This window comes from Eufriesea mexicana, unplaced genomic scaffold (assembly GCF_001483705.2).
Source record: "Eufriesea mexicana isolate 0111107269 unplaced genomic scaffold, ASM148370v2 scaffold757, whole genome shotgun sequence".
Classification (NCBI taxonomy): domain Eukaryota; kingdom Metazoa; phylum Arthropoda; class Insecta; order Hymenoptera; family Apidae; genus Eufriesea; species Eufriesea mexicana.
In genome coordinates this window covers 1,088,286-1,109,683 of record NW_016908927.1, presented here as the reverse complement: position 1 = coordinate 1,109,683, position 21,398 = coordinate 1,088,286, and the positions used below count along the sequence as shown (strand labels likewise).

General features: G+C 27.2%; 5 protein-coding genes across 7 annotated transcripts; 3 read left to right on the top strand and 2 right to left on the bottom strand.

The window, feature by feature from the left end:
* Positions 1 to 4,047: 4,047 nt before the first annotated feature.
* sotv (exostosin glycosyltransferase sotv) lies at positions 4,048 to 7,100 on the bottom strand. The gene is made up of 10 exons (XM_017899015.1): positions 6,580 to 7,100; positions 6,299 to 6,505; positions 6,055 to 6,238; positions 5,839 to 5,978; positions 5,462 to 5,687; positions 5,210 to 5,390; positions 4,951 to 5,117; positions 4,741 to 4,884; positions 4,339 to 4,467; positions 4,048 to 4,269 (listed from the first exon to the last, which is right to left on the bottom strand). The coding sequence occupies exons 1-10, from the start codon at positions 7,098 to 7,100 to the stop codon at positions 4,048 to 4,050; spliced, it is 2,121 nt and encodes a 706-aa protein (XP_017754504.1).
* A 515-nt stretch (positions 7,101 to 7,615) lies between these two features.
* LOC108546781 (RNA-binding motif protein, X-linked 2) lies at positions 7,616 to 8,351 on the top strand. The gene is made up of 4 exons (XM_017899034.1): positions 7,616 to 7,680; positions 7,773 to 7,925; positions 7,994 to 8,123; positions 8,229 to 8,351. Exons 1-4 carry the CDS (start codon positions 7,667 to 7,669, stop codon positions 8,349 to 8,351), a joined length of 420 nt encoding a protein of 139 aa, XP_017754523.1. The 5' UTR covers positions 7,616 to 7,666.
* A 773-nt stretch (positions 8,352 to 9,124) lies between these two features.
* Positions 9,125 to 13,531, bottom strand: Kat60 (katanin p60). Of its 3 annotated transcripts, none has more exons than XM_017899031.1 (11): positions 13,471 to 13,531; positions 11,908 to 12,176; positions 11,698 to 11,833; positions 11,476 to 11,620; positions 11,320 to 11,410; positions 10,307 to 10,428; positions 10,070 to 10,249; positions 9,801 to 9,943; positions 9,620 to 9,732; positions 9,414 to 9,540; positions 9,125 to 9,323 (listed from the first exon to the last, which is right to left on the bottom strand). In XM_017899031.1, the coding sequence occupies exons 2-11, from the start codon at positions 12,170 to 12,172 to the stop codon at positions 9,125 to 9,127; spliced, it is 1,521 nt and encodes a 506-aa protein (XP_017754520.1). In that variant the 5' UTR covers positions 12,173 to 12,176; positions 13,471 to 13,531. The 3 variants fall into 3 exon arrangements, with proteins under 3 accessions (XP_017754520.1, XP_017754519.1, XP_017754521.1); XM_017899030.1 differs by lacking the exon at positions 13,471 to 13,531 and adding an exon at positions 13,092 to 13,169; XM_017899032.1 differs by lacking the exon at positions 13,471 to 13,531 and adding an exon at positions 13,092 to 13,149 and having other exon boundaries at positions 11,908 to 12,165.
* Positions 13,312 to 14,035, top strand: LOC108546743 (THAP domain-containing protein 4). The gene is made up of 3 exons (XM_017898974.1): positions 13,312 to 13,367; positions 13,456 to 13,838; positions 13,907 to 14,035. Exons 2-3 carry the CDS (start codon positions 13,458 to 13,460, stop codon positions 14,033 to 14,035), a joined length of 510 nt encoding a protein of 169 aa, XP_017754463.1. The 5' UTR covers positions 13,312 to 13,367; positions 13,456 to 13,457.
* Positions 14,036 to 15,841: 1,806 nt separating this feature from the next.
* LOC108546780 (protein PFC0760c) lies at positions 15,842 to 20,675 on the top strand. The gene is made up of 4 exons (XM_017899033.1): positions 15,842 to 15,927; positions 16,093 to 16,155; positions 17,021 to 17,183; positions 17,524 to 20,675. Exons 1-4 carry the CDS (start codon positions 15,857 to 15,859, stop codon positions 20,557 to 20,559), a joined length of 3,333 nt encoding a protein of 1,110 aa, XP_017754522.1. The 5' UTR covers positions 15,842 to 15,856; the 3' UTR covers positions 20,560 to 20,675.
* Positions 20,676 to 21,398: the final 723 nt, after the last annotated feature.

Sequence of the window (21,398 nt, the reverse complement as noted above, 5' to 3'; positions counted from 1 at the left end):
TTATAAATGATTCAATGGCGTAAGATGTAAGAGGTGTGCTTTGGATCGCGATCTTGTTGGAAACAGAAATTCCACGGGAGATTTAATTTTTCCGCACTTTTGAATAAATTTTGTTCGAATATATTCAAATATGTGTATTTGTCCATAATATCATCTATAAAAATTAATTCGCCAACCCCGGATACTGCCATAGAACCCCAAACCATAACTCCACCACCTCCATGTTTTACACTCGATTGTAAATTTCGTACATCCAATTCAGTATTTGGTTTTCTCCAAATTAATATTCTACCATCGGATTTAAATATGTCAAATTTGCTTTCATCTGAAAAAGGTATGTTGCTCCAAAATGTTGAATCCTTCGTTATAAATTTTTTACCAAATTCAACCCTCAACTTTCGATTTCTTCCCGATATGTATGGTTTTCTTCGCGCAACACACGCAGAATATCCAGCAGTTTTTAATACCCTTCGCACAGTTTTCGAACTTACTTCTTTTTAACATTCTTTATTTAATATCATTCTGAGCTTCGAGGAGTTTAATTTAGGATTTTTCTTCACTTCGTTTACAATTTTACGTTTTTCTCTAACAGATAACTTGGGAGAACGACCACTTCGATTCGCAGTGTCAAAATCTGATTGATTTATAAATCGTTTTATAATGCTTCTAATAGTAAAACGACTTTTGTTAACAATTTGCGATATTTCGCTATAAGATTTTCACATTTTATACAAATTTAATATTATTTCTCTATCTTCACTTGTCATTTCTTTCGCTTTTCTAGACATTATTACTTTCTCTTACTTTCCCTTTTGCTAAACGACTGAAATTTAGGATGATTGTTGTTAAAAGTGACAATCGGGATGTCACTTAACTAGATTTTAAAATGACGATGGGAAATTTTTCAAACAAATGCAGATATACTACATTTAGCATCGTGTGCCAATACTTTTGTCCACCCATAAAATGTTCAATAAATACATTTTTGTTATTGTTATGTGAATCAATGTATTTATATTATTGCTTCTACTATGTAATAAAATTAGAATAGATAACAAATGAATATGTCAAAAAGTTTTTCCTTCAAATCAATATATTTAGTAGTTATAAGCATTTGTGCCACAACAACCATGTTGTGCCAATACTTTTATCCAGCACTGTATATCCCGGCCGCCTGACGGCGGCCGGTCATATAAGCAGAAATCTTGTGACACTTCTGTATGAATGCTGCCCACTTGCCTGAGTGGAGAAAAATAACAGGTGTTCTTTTGTACTACTGTACACGGTGGAAGGACTGAGTATACATACAGTGCTGAACAAAAGTATTGGCACGGCATGGTTGTATAGTACAACTGTTTATAACTACTAAACAAATTGATTTGAAGGAAAAACTTTTTCACATATTCATTTATTATCTATTCTAGTTTATTACATAGTAGAAGCAATAATATAAATACGTTGATTCACGAAACAATAACAAAAATGTTAACATAGCTTCCTAGGCGTCAAGCAACATACTGATCACCTGTTATATACGCTCACCGGAGTTTATTTATAGAAAGAAATGATAAGCGATCCTTTGAAACCGATCTACGGCATACGTGCAGGCGGAGTCAATGCGGTAGTGTGAACAATTTTTGTAAATATCTCGGAAATTAAACCCAAGCGGCAATTATTGTTCAGATAAAAGTTGTTCAAAATCTCGTCCTCTATAACATATTCAAAAATCATAGGAATCGACTCACGCATTCTGTAGTTTTTAACAATTTTATGTTTTTTGCCAAAAAACTAGTAAAAGCACATTACTTTTTTAAGCTCCCCCAATCTATATTTCTCATTGAGGTACAAATAAAGTCTTTTGTGAAAAAAACGAAAAAATTTTAGTTGACCCTCCTTTCCTTTAATCGTTTGGGCATTGAATCGACTAACTTTTTTGTAAAATCTGACTCGATTTTATTCCATTCTTGTAAAAGAACATTTTTCCAGTCTGGTTTCCTTGTTATACGATATTTTCGAATACTTTTTTCCAATTCGTTCCAGACATGTTCGATAGGATTCATGTCTGGACTCTGGGGTGGTGTATTTAGGGAATGAGAAGTATTACAAATGATCCAATGGCGTACGATGTAAGCGGTGTGCTTTGGATCGCGGTTTCGTTGGAAACAGAAATTCTGCGGGTGATTTAATTTTTCCACAGTTTTGAATAAATTTTGTTTTAATATATTCAAATATGTGTATTTGTCCATAATATCATCTATAAAAATTAATTCGCCAACCCCAGCTACTGCTGAAAAAAACGAAAAAAAAGACGCGTTTATGGCAAAGCTGCTAAACTGCATATTTACCAAAATTAACCATAAGAAGATATTATAAAAAAGTCAACAGATGACACAAAAACAAAATTCAGAAGTTTTATGTCAATTACCAAAAATTTTATCAAGCTGTTGATAAAAGTATAATCAGAAGGTTACCAGTAACTAATAATTTTTTAAATGCTTTAGGGTTTTTGGATTCCACCATTGCATTAGACAGCACTAAGCATTCAAATGATTTTAAAATTATAACACAAATTCAGTTTTATATTTAATATGGCTAACTTAATTATCTTAAATAAATGGCATGGTTTTGGCTTTCTAGCTGTTTTGATATGACTGATTTAAAAAATTGTTTGCTTCAATTAGAAATTTTTGGTGCAAAATATAGGATATAATAAATCTGGATGATACAAGGCCCTTCAAACGTATCTCAGATTTGTCACAATTATGTTCATGCTTTCCACATTCTTCAGTTGTCAACAAAATAAAAATTACAAATCAGAACAGTTTGGAGCTAGAAATGGTGGCTGCATTATGCTAAATAGAAGAGTTTTTAAACACTGGAACAGAATGTAACAATTTTTCCATAATAGACAATTTATTAGAATACTTTAATGCCACAAGAATTTGAATGTATGATGATATGCAAAACTCATGCTGAAGCTAACAATGATAGTGAGGATTAATATAATAGTTTCATATTTATGAGAAAGTAGAATTTTTTTATAGAATATTTTACTGACAGATTATTTCAAGGTTATTTCAAAGACATATACTGAACTTGCATTTTTTATACTTTCATAATACCAAAACAAAAATATAGCATTTCGTTTAAGAAACACGAATTGACCTTGAAATAACCTTGAAAACAACTTTTTTACCATAGTGACATTGTATATAAAAAATGATGATACAAGTCTCTCTACATCTTTCTCTTACCACCTACTACTTAGGAGTTATATCAAATGGCATTTGATACATGAGCAATCATGAGACATTCTATATATATAGATTTAAATTTATAAGTTTTGCATATTTTACATCATATGGATGTTTAAATATTTTACATAATTCTAATTGCCTCTTTGTTAATTTTAAGAATATAATAATAGTTTTCAAATCTCCAACTATAGTTTTAAAGAAAGTGCTTTTTGTATTAATATTTAATTTTTTTAAAAGCAATAATGCTCTTTTTACATGTACTTAAAGTAATCGAAATATTGTAAAAATTTAAGTTAAATGCAACATATATATTAAATTTATGAAAAACAAATGATTAAATGACATTTATATTTTTCTCTATGTTCCATACTCTATATTCTATATATTCTATATTTCCTATATTCTTATAATTCATACATATTCTATTTTTCGTTTATTCATTAGTAAAGACACTGTTATTAATGATAATTATTATAAGTATAAAAACATTTATTCTTTTTCTTAAATAAACAAATATTTTGAAAGATTCTATTATCATAATTGTAACTAAAATTTTCTGTTTCACAAAATTATTTATATATTTAAACATGTGATGGTCTAAGAAAAATTATCTATTTACAATTAATATAATATGATCAACTTGAGAATATTCTAATTGATCATTCATTTTACATTAATTTAATTTCTGTTCGAAATGTATTTCTACGTATTTATATATTTTGTTGATGTATTATTTCAATATAATAATATAGAAAAATCTTTATTATTATATCTTAGAAAGGATAAATATTTATAAACTTCCAATATCATTGAATCTTTTGAGTTTTTCTGGAAATATATCTCTGAATAAAACTGGATCTGCACGAAATTCAACAGATTGTAATGGCATTGAGCCATAAATCGAAGAGAATCTATTTATACATTGCGTACGTTCTACCATATGTGTTAAATCTGCTGACAGCATTTCAGTATTTGTACATTCTGGACATCGAAATTTCTTTTTTGGTGTTACCTATGATAATATTAAATATTTGAAATATTATCTATCTCAGATTAAAAGAAAAATTTGTAATAAACTTACTTTTATAGGTGCTTTTTTTGTGATATTTGCTACTAAAAAGTTCATAGCTATATCTTCACAATTCATGTGTTCATCAACCCATTCTTTTATATCACCAGGCATAGCAGTGGTATACATGTAATTCCAGTACTGAAACATCACTTAAAATATTAATGTAGTCTAATATGTTAAATTATAAATAAAATTAATTATACTTAATTTTTTCAGGAATTTATATTCAGGAATGTAGGAAAGCAGGAAATTTGTGTTAAAAATATAAAATATATTTCTTGGAGTGGAATATTAAATCCAAGAATATTAAATAGAAGAAATTGTATTTCCGGAATCTAAAGAAAAAAATTTTTCTATATATTTGTATATATATATATATCTTTTAAGTAATAAGATCAAAAAATACATTACTTTATGGTGAAATGCAGCACCAGTTAAAACCATAGAAATGCTATTAGTCCATTCACTTTCGTATTTCCAACAATTTGTTCCATTATCCCACATATGAATTCTAGATGGAAAACCAACTATTCGATCTGGGAACTCCCTCCATACCTAATATTTATTATTTATATTTATTACTATTTTTTAATATTATCGTTTCAATTGTAATATACAAACCTCATACGCAAATTCTACTTCATCTGCAGTTAGCATAATAATATCATCATCTATTGATAGAACTGCTTCAGTTTCAATTTCATCATAAGGATAAAATCTGTTTGATAGTTTATTTTCCTTTGTTTGTATAACTTTTAATGGTTTATTTAACTTTGGCCATCCAACTGCTACAATACATAAACAAATTTTTTAAACAGTACTAATATTAATTAATCTAGATAGAAACAGTACAATGTCAATATGGAAAATTAAAATTTACAATGTGGTGGATCCTTCTGTTGATTATTCCAAATAACTAGAACTTTAGACAAACTTGGCACTTTCACAAGCTTATTAATTAAAAGAAACAGTAATTCCAATCTGTCATATGTTAAAATTACAGCAGTAAATCCTCGTGTTTTTGGTACAGTAGTGGGTAAAAACAAAGGAGATGTAATATCCTATATTTATAACACAATAACAATTAATTTCATCCATTGACGGTTTAATATTTAGTATATTCTATACTTTCCTTATGAGGTGGTATATTCCAAAATGTATACTCTCTATTTAAATGCGGGAATACACGATCTGCCAGTATTTCCAATGTGGTTTCCGTTATTTTTTCCATAGATTGAAAATACTTTTCATAAAGCCATTCATTCTGTTCTCGAAGTTCTATGATTCGTTGATGAGATACTTTTTTCAAGCCAGATATTACTGATAAGATATCTACTTCACGTACAAATATGGCGGCTCTAAATAAAAAATAAATTTGTTATGATAATTTCTCCAAAAGTACTTGCGTGCGTGCGAAAGACAGAGAGAGGGAGAGAGAGACAGAGAGAGAGAGAGACAGAGAGAGAGAGAGAGAGAGAGAGAGAGAGAGAATAATTAATTGAGTCTTACCTTGTCCAATCAATTATGCCATGAAAAGGCATTACCAGAGAATCAGCTATAATTACAGGTATAGAACCCGCTGCCATACATTCTAAAAGTGTACTCTGACCAAGTCTTGCACCTCGAATTACTAAACAAAATGTTGCTGTCTAGCAATAATAATTTTAATATAATAAAAAAATTTTTTTCGTTAATTGCTTCAGAAATTATTATGATTTTACATACTTGAAGGACATTAGGATATTTATAAAAATCTTCTCCTGAACATCGAATTGCACTGTTCATAGAATTATAATGCAGACATGTACCCAATATTAAAATATCCATTGGTGACATAGATTTAACTTCCAATAAATCTTGTTCAAAAGCAGAATTAATATTCATTTGAGATGAAATAACCAACCATTGTCTAAAATATATATCTACTTGTTATTGCAAATGAATAAAGAACTTATAAATATTTTATTACCTTGTATTATTAAAATTTGGTTTAAGATTATTCACAACAGAACTGTATACTGGCAAACTGATATCAAAACCATATCTGTATGTTAATGATGACATCCCTGCACCTGCAATCATTGCTTTTCCAACAGGTACATCAATGACTGTATTATAATCAGGTACACTTCCAGGTACCATATTAAATATAAGGTGATTTTCACCATTATTCCAGCTAAAATAAAGTATAAATAGTGAAGTATAGATATACATTTTATATAAATGTATATGAAATAAAATAAGACTTACAATGGTAGTGCTTCCAGTGCTTGTGAAACTTCTTGCAATCTTAATCTATTTTGATTTAATGTATCAATTGAAGGAATAAAGATACATGCTTCATATGGATTTGGTGTATAAAATTTACTTGATATAATAGTACTTAAAATTTGATAAAATTCTTTTGTTATTTGACTCGTTATAGGCTTTTCTAATGGATCTACATATATTTTTGGTGGATAAACATATACTAAAAGTTTATTTCCTTGACTACCACAGCGATAAATATTAAAACAGCTAAAGTATGTGCAAGAAATATTTGTGTTATCTGCCATTGGAAAATCAGCATCTATTACTTGTATAGGTAATGAATGTAAATTATTAAGAGCAATAGCGTTATATACAGTGCGTTTTTGTGTACTCCCAAATTTAAAAATATATGCCGTAATTAAAATAATAAGCAATGTAAACATTAATAAACACATTATAAAAGCATTGTAATAGAAATAAGAGATTCTGTTTACTTTGTGTGATACTTTTGTTGATACCATGTTGTAACTTTTTCATTTAATTAAAAAACAGTTTATATTTGATTAAAATATATTATACACATAAAAATATTGAATTAAAATGTGTTCTACTTGAGTTTAATTTATTCAATATGTCTTCTTAATGATCATTGTAAAAAAGGTCTTCTCAAAATTAAATGTCATCTTTTGCTATGACAGTAATAAACTTAGTTATAATAATAAAATATTAAATAATTGTGTTTCTCAACTAATTTTAACAGTTTAGTTCCTTTTATTAATATACCAAATATACTATTTATTCTTTTTTACACGTATTTATGAATTTATATCAAATTATTCATATATATCATAACTATTTTTGAGGTTATATTTCGGAACGTCCATTTATGTTCAATATCTTATTGTTATTTTTGAATACATTAATATACAATAAATTATTGATAGTTTATTTTTTATATATAATATTACTATAAATAAGTACTAAATACGACATTGTATAAAATTTTATTAAATATAAATATACTGTACGTCTGATTAAGAAACGTATTAACATCTTTTATGTATTATTTCCTTTCTTTACATATAAAATGAACCCTTTAACGTAAGTACTTTTATAACATTTTATTTATAAAAGATAAATATAATTTCTTATAAAAAGCAAAAAAGAACTATAGATATTTTATACGTTTTAAGAAATGTAAGAAACATACAGAAGCTTGGGGAACAAGAATTACTAAATGACAAAAAAACATCTTGGCATAATCAATACAAAAACAGTGCTTGGATTTTTGTTGGTGGTTTACCATATGATTTAACAGAAGGTGATGTTATAACCATATTTTCTCAGTAAGTTAAAAATATTTAAATTAATTTATAATTTTTATTTGACAAATACTAATTGTTCATTATTATAGATTTGGGGAAGTAGTAAATATAAATTTAATTAGAGATAAAGACACAGGAAAACAAAAGGGATATGGTTTTTTATGTTATGAAGATCAGAGAAGTACAACATTAGCTGTTGATAATTTTAATGGAATTAAGGTATTTTAAAAATAGATTAATTATTTTCAATGAAATTCTTTAATGATATTTAACAATGAAGTAAAAATTACATAAGTTAATTGTAGTAATAATTGTATACTTTAGATCTTAGGCAGAACAATAAGAGTTGACCATGTAGCAAGTTATAAAGCACCAAAAGATTCAAAAAGTATTGATGAAGAAACCAAAAAATTAAGAAAAGAAGGCTGTGCTCCAAAAGATATATAATAAAAATAATGGTTAGTATGTCATTACTTTTGAAATACATTACATATATTTAAAGTATTTATAACTGTATATTGTGCACTTATAATAGCATTACAATGTTGAGTTTGAGAAAAATTTGCTGTTTTAATTATAATCTGTACTAATAAGAACAATAATTTAATTTTTATTTTAATCTAAATGTAATGTGTAAAGTTAATTTTGTCAATACCTGAAAAATTTAATAGTCTGATATAATTTAAATATTGCAAAAATAAATATATTTTAAGTAAAACACCTGTTAACTTTATTTTTTACAATATATTCACTTTAAAATATTGAAATTAGTTATAATTATTAGTAAAAACTTTGAACAATGATTAATTTGGTCAAATGAAAATTTGTGTACTATAAAAACATTCAATATCTTTTGATTTTAGTTCCATAATTCAATTAGTAATAACATATTATTAAATTGTATTGTTACATAAAAAAAATATTTCATAACATTCTATATCAACTTATGTAATGTTCCATAAATTGTATTATTCAACTTTATTAGCGATTTTAGTTTTTGAAGAAATTTTGAATTTACATTAATCTTTGAAATTAAAAAATTGGAAAAATGTAAATGGTTCATGGTAATAATACAATAAAGAACGTTACCTTAAAAAATCAATACAGTACTGATAGATGATAATTTTTCAAAAAATAATTATTACATCCATAAAAATTTGAACCATCTGCATCTGAATAAACAATTTTTTGTAAAATTATGTTTTTTGAGTAGAATGATATCAGGATGAACCAAATTCACTCATCCATTTTTCATATTTTTCTAAATCTTCTTGAGAAACACTCTTATTACATCTTTCAACAGCTTCATCAAAATCTGTGGCAGATACAGGTAAATCTAGTTCTTCTTTTGGTAATTGTCTAATTTGGTCAGGTTTCAAGCCTGCAATTTTCTTCCGCATGGACATCATAGATGCATCTCTGTATATAAATTTGTGCAAAATGTAAACATACATTATTTAATATATATAAAACTGTACATAAATGAAGTAAAGAGTTATCTTTACTTACCTGCAAACGTTTGTAATATCTGCTCCAGAGTAACCTTCTAATTTTCTTGCAATATCTGCTAAATTTACAGATGAGTCTACTTTTACTTCACGTAAGTTAATTTTTAATAATGCTTCTCTACCTTCATCTGTGAACTCCAAATTTTTGTTAGAAGATTAAAGTATATGTCATAAAAATTGCTTCTAATGAATTTTAATGAAACTTACGATTTGGTAATGGAATATAAATACGTTTCTCTAATCGTCTCCGAAGAGCTTCATCAATGTCCCATGGAAAGTTTGTTGCTGCTAATACCATTACAACTTTACTTGGATCTTCACTAGAAAATGTATTTTATTATAGATAGATAATTCACATATGTCAAAAACTATTGTATAATTATTTTACCTATTAGAACTTATACCATCCATTTGAACCAATAGTTCAGATTTTACTCGTCGTGAAGCTTCATGTTCAGATTCAGACCCTCTTCTAGAGCATAGGGAATCAATTTCATCAATGAAAATTGTACTAGGTGCATAAAATCTGGCCTGCATAAATGTATGTATAATTGTTAGTAAAGGAAAATAGTTAAAAGTTAAAATAGTTAAGTTTATTTGAATAAATTCATTGTTGGGAAAAAAATAATATATTATCTTGTTATTATACACAATCACCATTTCAAAAAGGAGACGGACAAGTTTTTCTGATTCTCCTCTGTATTTTGAAGTTAGTGTAGAAGATGATACATTAAAAAATGTTGTTCCACATTCAGTAGCTACTGCTTTTGCTAACATTGTTTTCCCAGTTCCTGGTGGACCAACCATAAGGACACCTTTCCAAGGACGACGAATTCCCTAAAAGTATATTTCAAATTTTATTACATGGAGTGCACACAAGGTTATTATATATACTTTAAAGAAATCTGGCATCCACATTGGAAGAACAACAGCTTCTTCTAATAATCGTTTTGCTTCGTGTAAATCAGCAATATCATCCCAATGTATATTTGGATTTTTTTGAACAATATCTCTTTCTGTAACATTTATACAAATATATAATAATTTATTTCATTTTAAGATTGTTAATATAGGATGTGTCAGAAGAACCGGGACTCCTAAATATTTTCGTTATTAACGTGGTATCAAAAAAGTTTTGAAAAAATGTTGCATTGTTTGAAAAGATGTATACAATGATAGATAAAAAATTCTTTCAAAGTCACAATTTGACACGATTTCAAAGTCATGGATGAATTGTTTAAGTAGAATCATATATCTTTTATTACAGTATATTGTAGCTGAAGTTAATACGAGTTCATCGGTTTAACACACGACAACCTTGAAGTGACCTTGAACAGAGAAATTTTAATTTAATTAACGAAAATATCATGTGAAATTTTTTTTCTTCTTTCGAGTAACATATGATTAAACGTATGTAGGTATAACATCGATAAATGCATTGTCTCAATAATTCGATAGTAGTAACAGATGTAAGTATATCCATAGTTTTGTGATAATTACATTTATGTACATTTAAATGAATATCAAGAGGTAACTTTTTACTAATAATAATAGTACCAAACGTATTGTAGCTATGACTGTGATATCATAATTTAGGAATTTTTTTTAAGAAATCTCAGTCCAAGATCACTTCAAAGTCACAGTGTGCGAGATCGATGAATTCATATTAACACAAGCTATAACATACTATAATAAAAAAAAAAATAATTCTATTTAAAGAAGTCATTGCTGACCTTTACATCATGTAAAATGATGACCTTGAAAGAATTTCTTTCCTATTACTGTATACTTCCTCTTTAAACAGTGAAACTTTGTTTTCAAATCTTTTTTAATAGATCGATAAATAATGAAAATATTTAGGAATACTGGTTCTTATGTGTCATCCAGTATACAAGTATAAAGTTTACCTAATAAATCGACCAAATCTCTATCATTTCCAGATGGTTCAAATTTGCGTTCTTCTACTTCTACATCTACCTTTTCAGTTTCCAATTTATCCTATAAAAATACTATTATATTGCATGTGAAAATATAATTAATTATCGAGTAAAAATGGAACTCACTTTGTTCAAATCATCTTTCCTTGATGCCTTTCTATCATCTTTTTTAACAACTCCTTTAGCATCTGATCTTTTCCCAGTAGTTACGGATTTTCGTATACTCGTTCGATTCGATTGTTTCGATTGATTTTTTAATGGTCTAATATTTCTATAAATATAATTTAGTAATATCAATATAATTTAAAAAAGTATTTTTTACAATAAATATATATAATATAATATTACTTCTGCTCTGCAGGTGTTAACGGGGGCCATACATCTGGATCTCTTGCTGGTGTTTGATTCCATGGATTGTCTGAATTATTATAGGTCCATAAAGTTGGATCTCTTGTAGGTTCCTCAAATGATAAGCATGAAGTACCTAAATATTTGTGTATTGATTGTATTATTTGTGTATATATATTTTCATTAAAACTTTGTTATGAATAATAATACCTAATAATCTTTCTCCATGTGTATCAACTTTAAAAAGCTGTAAAGTATTTGATGTTGCTTTTACTTTTTCAAATTCTTCAACAATTTGATGTTGTACAAGTTGCCATTTAGCTTTTCGTGTGGCATCTACAATGCTTGCAAGTAATCGATGAATTTGTTGAACAACACCTTGGTAATAAACTCCAGACGTATCATAGTTTCCAGTTAAAGCCATTTCACGAGCCAATTTAGTATTTTCACAAATTTCATTGATCGAAACTGCCATAATTCTTTTAAAATGTATATGTATATATGTACATGTACATACACATAATATGAAAAAAAAGAAAATGTTATTACCCAAACTAAAAATAATATATTTAAACCTAATTTACTGGTTCTAGTGTTTTTAATATCAATTTAAAATAAATAATTAATTTGAAAACATTATTTCAATATTAATTTTGATGTATAAAAATAATAATCTGCAATATTACATCAAAATATTTAATATGCATAAATGCTACTTACATAATCAAGTATATTAAATATATTACATAATTGTATATTTTGTTTTTACCTTACCAAAGTTGAATATTATAAATTTTATATAATAAATGTGTTAACTTTTTATTTATTAATCAGCAGCTAAATAAATACTACAATACCTGTTATCCCTTCAAATAAATAATTATGATATTACATTTAAAACGTCAAATAGTAACGTATATGTCAAAATTACTTTATATGAAATTTTTTAAATATTTTGATTGACTATTATAAATATCAAACATACTTCAGAATAAATATTATGCATTCAGATTCGGAAAAAATAAATAGAATATAACTTAATATAAATAATATGCTGTAAATTAGTAAAAATAATTGAATTATTGTACAATTATCAAATAAAAATAATTACTAACTAGAAACGAATATGTGCGATATAATTTACTGGAATTCATTAATTATAATTGACATCTTTTTATTAAAAAATTGCGATATTTTCTTAATATTTGTGTTTACTTAAAAAGTTATTAATATTTAATACATCTTCAACACTCAATTATTTTAGTTTATCTACTTAAATTTTGAAGTATAATTGTATTTAATTTCAAGGTTATTTTATCATGTAATATAGTATAGAAATCGATATTATAATAATTCAGAAAATTTAAGTTAAGAAGAAAATAACAGATAGATACCTTAAATATCGAGAAGATATTGAAGTATCAAATTGAATAAGCAATTAAAATAAAAAGTACTTTATAACTTAGTAGTTTATCACACACAATTATACGAAATATTACTATCTATATAATTAATAGATATATGGGAACAATATACATACATCAGTACTCTATTATAAATTTTGTAATAAAGTATTTGTAATATCATATAAAAAAAAAGAATTTGAACTATTAATGAAATAAAAGTTACACGAGTTTTTTATATTCGGTATATCTCTAATGATAATACAGGTTAGTATTATATTAAATTATACAATTATTATTAATTTTATTTTAGCGGTTTAAATAATTATTGTAATAAATATTCTTTTTATGTTAGATATGAAAGAATTACCAATGCATGAAGTGATCAAGCCATTAGCTTGGTTAAAAGGGATATGGAAAACTAAAGATCCTGGTGTGGGTAAATTTCCAACAATTAAGTCTTTTACATACTGTGAAGAAATGACTTTTACTTCTATTGGTCAACCAATGTTGAATTATGTTGCAAAAAGTTGGAATATTGATACAGGAAATCCAATGCATTACGAAGTTGGTTTTTTGAAAATAATACCTAATACAAATATAATACAATTACTATTGTCTCATAACTTTGGTGTAACAACTGTAGAAGAAGGAGTAATAAAAGATAAAATTATTGAATTGAAAGCAACTAATATAGGAAGACCAACAGATGGAATAAAATCACCTGCAGTAATTGAGGTATAGTTATTTATAAAAAGTAATTTAATAAAGAAGTTATTGTATATAATCAATTATTATTTAAATAGCTTCGAAGACAATTTGAACTTATTGGAGATTATTTACATCATACATTATATATGGCTACAGAAAATACACCAAAATTACAAGAACATTTACATGCAGTTTATGTTAAAAAAAATGAAGACACTTCATGAAATATAATAAAATAATATAGGAAAGAATAAATATTTTCAATAAAATGTTTTGTGTAGCTTTTTGTGTATTAGAGTTTGATTTTTATTGTATTATAAAATATAATTTTACAATACAATTGTACAATTGAGTATGTGTATGCAATAGAGTTGGATTGGAAGCAAATTTTTAAATTCTTAAAAACTTTGTAAGATTTCACAGCTTTCAAAACTTTTAGATCGTGAAGCGTTGATTTGATTTTGTAAAAGAAATAGTGTACTTTACGAAATGAAATTTCAAGAAATTTTGCATGAATTGTTATTGATTATAATTAAACAAAATACAAACGAATACATATGAATATACAAAGATATTTAATTCAAATTCTTGTTTAAAAATACTAACATTCGGTTTATTTTTATATTTTTTGTTATACTAAAAAATTTTTTTAAGATACACTGCGAATGATATTTTAGTTCATTGATTTTATATCTTTTATGACTTGAAAACTTTCTCGACTTTCGATATTTCGAAATATCCATTGTTAGTTTACATCTACATCACGATATATGTATATATATTTCGATCTATTATGAATAAAATTCTTAGATATCTTTAATAGATTGTTAGCTTACTTTTAAATAGGATAATAGATATATTCGCACACCTTTTAATAAACCCAGGATAGGAAACAAGAAAATGCAATGAAATGTATGATAAACATATATAAATATATTACGATTGAAATTAATTTATAGTTCCATAAATATTTGTTCATTTTTACAACTTTATTATCTTTTTATCAAAAAAAGATACTTTGTGCAATTTACAATAAATTATAATATATTATAAATAATATAAATAAAAAATGAAAATATACATATATGTAAATATATAATTTGCTTTAATAATATAAGCAAACATTTCTGTGGAGATAAAAACTGAAAAAAGAGTTTTCTATTTCTTTGTTTCAATTTTTGATATTATCACAAAATTGATTTACGATTGATGTTTGAAATATGCAATATATAGTTACTGTAGAGATTATATTTAATTTAGAAAAATTCTTTATGAAAAATTTATAATGAAATTTTTATAATATTAAATTAAACGAAAATACTTTTGATTCAAGTATCAAGATTTATATTTATATAGAAAATAAAAAATTATTCTGAAAAGTTGCATAACATTTAATATATGCACATATTATGTTATATTCAGTGAAAGCAACTTTTTAAAAATAATTAGAATAAGCAAATGCTTTGTTTTTCATAGTTATCAAAGTAAAAGATAATCTTATATGTATGTACATATATTTTATCATTGCGTGAGTAGGGTAGGAGTAGGGACAACACCTGCGTGTTTACCTGCTGTAACACCCCTGAGCCTACGACTGTACGACGTCAAATATGACAGTTGTTCGTACCATCGAACCAAAGAAAGATCGTTATAACTATTCTTGCTATGATTGTTCAAAATAAAATTAATTTATATGACAACGTAATATATAAGATATATCTTTTAGTATTATTTAATGAATTTAGTGATCATTCGTCCTAGTTCTCGATCAGTAATTGAAGTAATTTTATAAAATACCAAGATAAATATTTACTAAATATTTACTATTTGCAGATGTTATATATATTTATTAAATATTTTCCAGTTATACAATGTTTATTGATTTTGCAAAGCATCAATGCAAATAATGTTGTTTGTAAACATTATTTAAGACATGTTAGTTTTATTAAAATTTTTCGAAATAAGCGCCAAATATCGAACATCGATACAATCGACAACTTCAAATTTTGAATTAATTCAAGCTGAATTATACATTGTTGTTAACTATGACATCGTTTTATGACAATTATGACTATTATAAAAAAATGCTGGAATTGCAAGAAAAGTTACGAAAAAGGTAAGTGAAGTACATTTTTTAAAACTATTACTATATTTCTCTTTTAATTTGCAATATTTTTATTTACTTATTATATTTCCCTTTCCTTTTGAGCAATTACTAAGTAATAACATTTAAATATAAATATGTATAAATTATCGCGTTTGCGAACAATTACTTTTATAGCGAAGAAGAGAGGATAAGATTAGAAGAGAGATTTAAAATACTTATACAGGAATCCCGTAATAGGTGAGTTTTTAAATCAAAATTGTTTATTTATGTGTTATTTCTATATTTTATATGAATAAATTTAAATTTTTGAAATTAAGAAATTGAGCAACATTGACTTATCGGCTCGAGCATATACAGCGATGAAAAATATTTTTAATATTTTTAATAATACATTGATAAATAACTGTAATTATCGATTTTATTTCTGTTTCTCGTAGTAATAAAACGATAGAATTACAGGGATTATATATTGATGTGCAAGTGACCTAGTTTTGAGAAATGTCACAATCAATACGAACTTTGTCTTGCAATTGATTTCGAACATGAATTCCGTGTTATTTGTGTTTATGTTCCGAAATACGCCTTAACCTAGGTAAACATCGATCGTATATACAGAATGGAGTTACATAGATAAATATTCTCTTTATTTGGCACTGCAGTTCTTCTATTTTGGTATATGCATATATATATATATATATATATATATATATATTTTACTTTACATATTTACGTTACATTACACACACGTACGCGCGCGCGTGCGTGTATACTTGGTTTCCATGTACACACGCACACGCACGCACGCACGCACGCACGCACGCACGCGCGCGTGATTATGTGTGTAGACGTATTATGCATATATACACACATATGTGTATATGTATATATTTAAGAAAGACATGACCTTTAGTCAATGTTACGCAACGTTCTTTGATTATGCAGCATTTAATAAACTGCAGTAGATTTCATTCTAAGAATATATTAATTTTTATTGTTTGTGATCATCATTCTTTTGCGCTAATAATCTTTATTTAAGAAAAATTGCTTCTTAAATTAAAGCGAAAGTTTTTATTGGAAAATTGTGAAATTATTGCTATTTCAGGCATGACGCATGTATAAATCGGTTACGTTTAAGATACATCGAGTTTTTAGAGGAACAACGTACAAGAGACGAAAGGAATCATAAACTTCTCGAAGCATTGGATAGAGTAGATAATAGTCTTGCGTTGATGACTGCAAAAACAGATAGGCTCAATGTTCTTAAAGTGAGTTTTATTATTCTTAGTAATTTCAAATTTATTACAACAGGCTTATTATTATATTTCACATAGAGGTAGACTACACGAAAAACTTGCTAATTTTCGATAAGAAATTTTTATTTAATTAGTTGATTCATACGAAATAAAATAATTTATCTTAATAATTATTAATTTATTATCTCTTTAAAAATATTTTTGCAAAGCACATAAACTGGTGTCAATACGTAGCATGTGATTAGATAAATATGAAATATTTGTTTGAAATATGAAATATGATATATTATATACACATATGTACATAATTAGAAATATAATTTGCAATATAGAATATCTCGTTATATTTCAGAAACAATATGAAGCTTATCTTCGTCGCATTTATACAGTTCCTAGTCCATCAGGAAGTATTATCGATGACGGCAATGTTATGAGTCAAAGCGAAGATAGATATCCGAAGAGAGATGTCACTGGAGAACAAATTCACTTTTCTTCCGAAGTAGGAAATACTGTTCCATTTCACATGTTGCGATCGAACGGTCCGAAAAATCGACTATATTTCCCCTCTACAGTAAAATTAACTAAATCGGCACGAAATATACATTACAATTATTGCCAACGGAATATTGTACAACCAAGAGCTTTAAATCAACAAGTAAACGGTCAGAATATTTTACCATCATATCCGTTAATTTCACATAACGGTGATTCGATTGAGCAGCTACCAGATCAAAATTTAGTATCAACAAGTTTTCAACGAAGGCAATATGTTCAAATTGGTGGAAATTTGCACATTCCATATGTATCATCAGGTCGGTCGGGGTCGTTAAGTCAACAAACTGTTCCGCATTTCGATTTGAACGAAACCCTGCCAGAACGAACGGAGACGGCTCAAAATATGTCACATTTTGTGATTCCGGAACGTGCAGACAGTAGTACGTCGCAATATAAATTCTTGGATGTATCTCAAAATCGATTTGCTTTTATGACTCCACGTTATTTTCATTTATCATCAGCTGTGCAACCTCATCGGCAAGAGAACCATAAAACGTTGATAAATGATATGCAAACGAGGACAAAAAGTGGACAAGAATTCGGTGAAATATCTCCGATGAAATATCTTTATAAAAACAATCCAATAAAATCTTCAAATTTTTTAAAACACATTTCTCCAAATTGCTTTGATTATTCGTGGAGAAAGTTTGATCATTTTAAATCAAAGAAAAAATCCGTTAGTGATACTTGTGTGCGGTCTTTAGCAACTTCCGATGTCAATAATATGATAAAAAGGTATAAACGTTTCATCCCAAAAACATCAATTAGCCTTTCGATGGATCCGAGTCAAGCCATTGCAAAAGAAGATGAATGTAGAACAGCAATGATTGTAGAGAACGAATTAGATAGGTATATCGATAAAATACGGAAACTTCAATGTGACCTTGACGCACAAAGTTTGGAGGAAATTGATAAGGAGAAAAATATGAATGTTAATACGCTTAACGATACTTTGTCAGATAATGAGAATTTTCGGATTCCTATTGAGGGTAAATCAAAAGAAAATCTTCCTAAAGAGGTTGAAAAGGTTTTAGCACTAGCGGATGATCTTGTGTCGAGGACAGTGGATTTAAACGTTATCAACAGTACTAAAGAAGGACTCACGAATGAAGATAGAAATTATGCTGAAGTAGTTGAAACCGCACAAAGTGATATTCCGATTCCAGAAAGAAGCTACACTGCGTTTTCAATTACGCGCAACAGACCTGAAACATTGGCTATGCTTGCAAAAGACGAAATTAGCAATGATATTAAGTTACATGTGCCGAAATTAGATTCACATCGATATATCGGAAAGACTGGGAAAGAGAATTTTAATAGCCAACGGCAATTGCCTGAAACAGAAAAAGATGAGCAGCAAGTTGTTTTCGCCGTTTCATTAGACGATAAGATTACGGAACAAGATACTAAAATATCTAAAGAAATACAAAAAGAAGAGTATAATGAAAATGATAATATTTGTATTGCAGCAGAATCAAACCTTGATCAATATTTGTTTAATACTGTCGAAGAATTAGAACCATGGAACCTAGATCTTTTACAGAAACGAATAAAAGAAATAGGTTTAACTTGCGAAACTGAAAATCAATTTAACGATGAAAAAGGATTTGTTGTTGATACTCTTAAATTGAATCAGGACGATGTGAAACAAACTGAACCTTTAAATAAAATAAAGACTTTGGAAAGTCGGAACGATAGGAAAGATACCAGTGAAGATACGCATTTGAATGGCTCGAAAGATGAATCGAAACAAAATATCGAATATCTTGAATCAAATAAAGTGTTTACGAATAAAAATGAAATGGAAGTAAATGAGGCTTCTGCTTTGCAGAAAGTAGAATATAAAAATGAAAGTTGTACAGATACTGAAAGTGTTACTCAGAATATAGAGTCAGCGAAGGTTCAGGTTGATGAACAAAATGAATTTAATAACGAGCAAGGACAAGAATGTGAAAAAATTGATTTTGTACTTGATGCAAATGAAAATAATGAACAGGAAATGACAATACCAAGCGATGAATATAATAATCAAGATTATTACGAAAATTTTAATCAAATAGAAAACTATGTCCAAAATTATGAAACAGAATGTGCTGATTTAAACGAAAAGTACAGTTACGACCAAAATGCGTCCTATGAAGATAATGAAAACAATGATTATAATAAAAATGTGTCGTATGAAGCTAATCAAGAACAAAATTACGATTCAAATACATCGTACGAAATTAATCAAGATGAAAATTGCAATTCAAACGTGTTGCGTGATGATATTCGACAAGATGAAAATTATAATTCAAACGAATCGCATGAAACTAATCAAGAGCATAATTATGAAGGAACTGTTGTTTATGAAAATAATCAAAATCAAGAATACCAAGAGTACGTTAATCAAGAATACGTACAGAGATTGGACGAGCAATACGAAGAATACGTAGGTGAACAATATGATTCTGAAAATCAGTACGAATATGATCCTAACGTTCAATACCAGAAAAATATGAATGAACAATATGACCAACAATACGATTCTCGTGGAGTAAGCGACACCAATGTAAATCAATCTTTGGCATATTCTGATTACGATCCTAATCAGGTCATAGAAGAAGAAGAAGACAAACAGAATCAAGAATACGAAGAATTACAAAAGGAGTCAAAAAGTCAAGCCGCAGAAGAGAAAGTTGTTGACCTAGTACAAGATAAAAATGAAAGATCATCTTTTGAAAATGGGATGCAGAAAAAGAAGGATGCAAATAAATCCTTATTGGACTCTGACACAGATAGTACGATCGAAAGAAACATCTCAAACACGGAAAGTGATTTTGATTTCAATTAAAATGCAACAAATCCAGAGTAGACTTGTATAAAATATGTATTTGAGATTTTATTCAAATTGTTTTTTCTTTCTTTCCCTTTAACGCGTTCATTTATGTAATATACGTTTAGCTTATAGTCGACAATGTATGTATGTATAATCTAATATAATAACACTGCAAATGGACGAAAATTATTTCCGTTTGATTTATATTTATATTATCTTCATATTATAGAACATTAAATAACGTACAATATTTTACGATATTTTCATAAATTTCAATACTCGCAGATATTTGTGAAAAGATTAATATTTCGATTTTAACATTCATGATTTCATAGAAACAATGTAACAAATAATGTATTTTACTTGGGATTATATATTTATCACAAATTACGTTAGTATATAAGTATATTACATTATATTCTTTAGTATATTTAAAGCATGCACCGGAGATGGTGAAATCTGTGCGGTATGGATTTTCACAAGATCGACAGTTGCGAGTTTGCGCCACTCGTGTGTTACGTGCTTCGTGTCGGTACCGCGCCACTCGAACAATCGTGCCCATAGCCGTATATTTCTGTCTTTTCCACTATTTTTAAGGTTACAGGTGAAAATTTTTATCTTTTTTGTTAGAATATTTTGATGATCGATGTATTAATACTTGTGATACATTTAATATTTTCTAGTTAAATGTTTTATAATTATTGAAATAGTATATGAATGTTTAAATCAATCGGTTGTAAATTATACATTTTTTCTATTCATTAATGAGTCTTTAAAGTGAATCTTTAAAATTGCATCAAATTTATACATATAAATATATATGTAGTTTCTTTTTAAAAAAAAAAAAAAAAAAA

Coding starts and splice junctions, on each gene's coding strand:
- sotv (XM_017899015.1), bottom strand. CDS start 7,100: ATGGTATCAACAAAAGTATCACACAAAGTAAACAGAATCTCTTATTTC. Junction 6,506..6,579: donor GCACTGGAAGCACTACCATT/GTAAGTCTTATT, acceptor ACTTTATTTTAG/CTGGAATAATGGTGAAAATC. Junction 4,885..4,950: donor AAGTAGAATTTGCGTATGAG/GTTTGTATATTA, acceptor AATAAATATTAG/GTATGGAGGGAGTTCCCAGA.
- LOC108546781 (XM_017899034.1), top strand. Junction 7,926..7,993: donor GTTATAACCATATTTTCTCA/GTAAGTTAAAAA, acceptor TCATTATTATAG/ATTTGGGGAAGTAGTAAATA. Junction 8,124..8,228: donor ATAATTTTAATGGAATTAAG/GTATTTTAAAAA, acceptor TGTATACTTTAG/ATCTTAGGCAGAACAATAAG.
- Kat60 (XM_017899031.1), bottom strand. CDS start 12,172: ATGGCAGTTTCGATCAATGAAATTTGTGAAAATACTAAATTGGCTCGT. Junction 9,944..10,069: donor TCCGTCTCCTTTTTGAAATG/GTGATTGTGTAT, acceptor ACATTTATGCAG/GCCAGATTTTATGCACCTAG. Junction 9,733..9,800: donor GATGGTATAAGTTCTAATAG/GTAAAATAATTA, acceptor TACATTTTCTAG/TGAAGATCCAAGTAAAGTTG.
- LOC108546743 (XM_017898974.1), top strand. CDS start 13,458: ATGAAAGAATTACCAATGCATGAAGTGATCAAGCCATTAGCTTGGTTA. Junction 13,839..13,906: donor AATCACCTGCAGTAATTGAG/GTATAGTTATTT, acceptor TTATTTAAATAG/CTTCGAAGACAATTTGAACT.
- LOC108546780 (XM_017899033.1), top strand. CDS start 15,857: ATGACATCGTTTTATGACAATTATGACTATTATAAAAAAATGCTGGAA. Junction 15,928..16,092: donor CAAGAAAAGTTACGAAAAAG/GTAAGTGAAGTA, acceptor TTACTTTTATAG/CGAAGAAGAGAGGATAAGAT. Junction 17,184..17,523: donor ATAGGCTCAATGTTCTTAAA/GTGAGTTTTATT, acceptor GTTATATTTCAG/AAACAATATGAAGCTTATCT.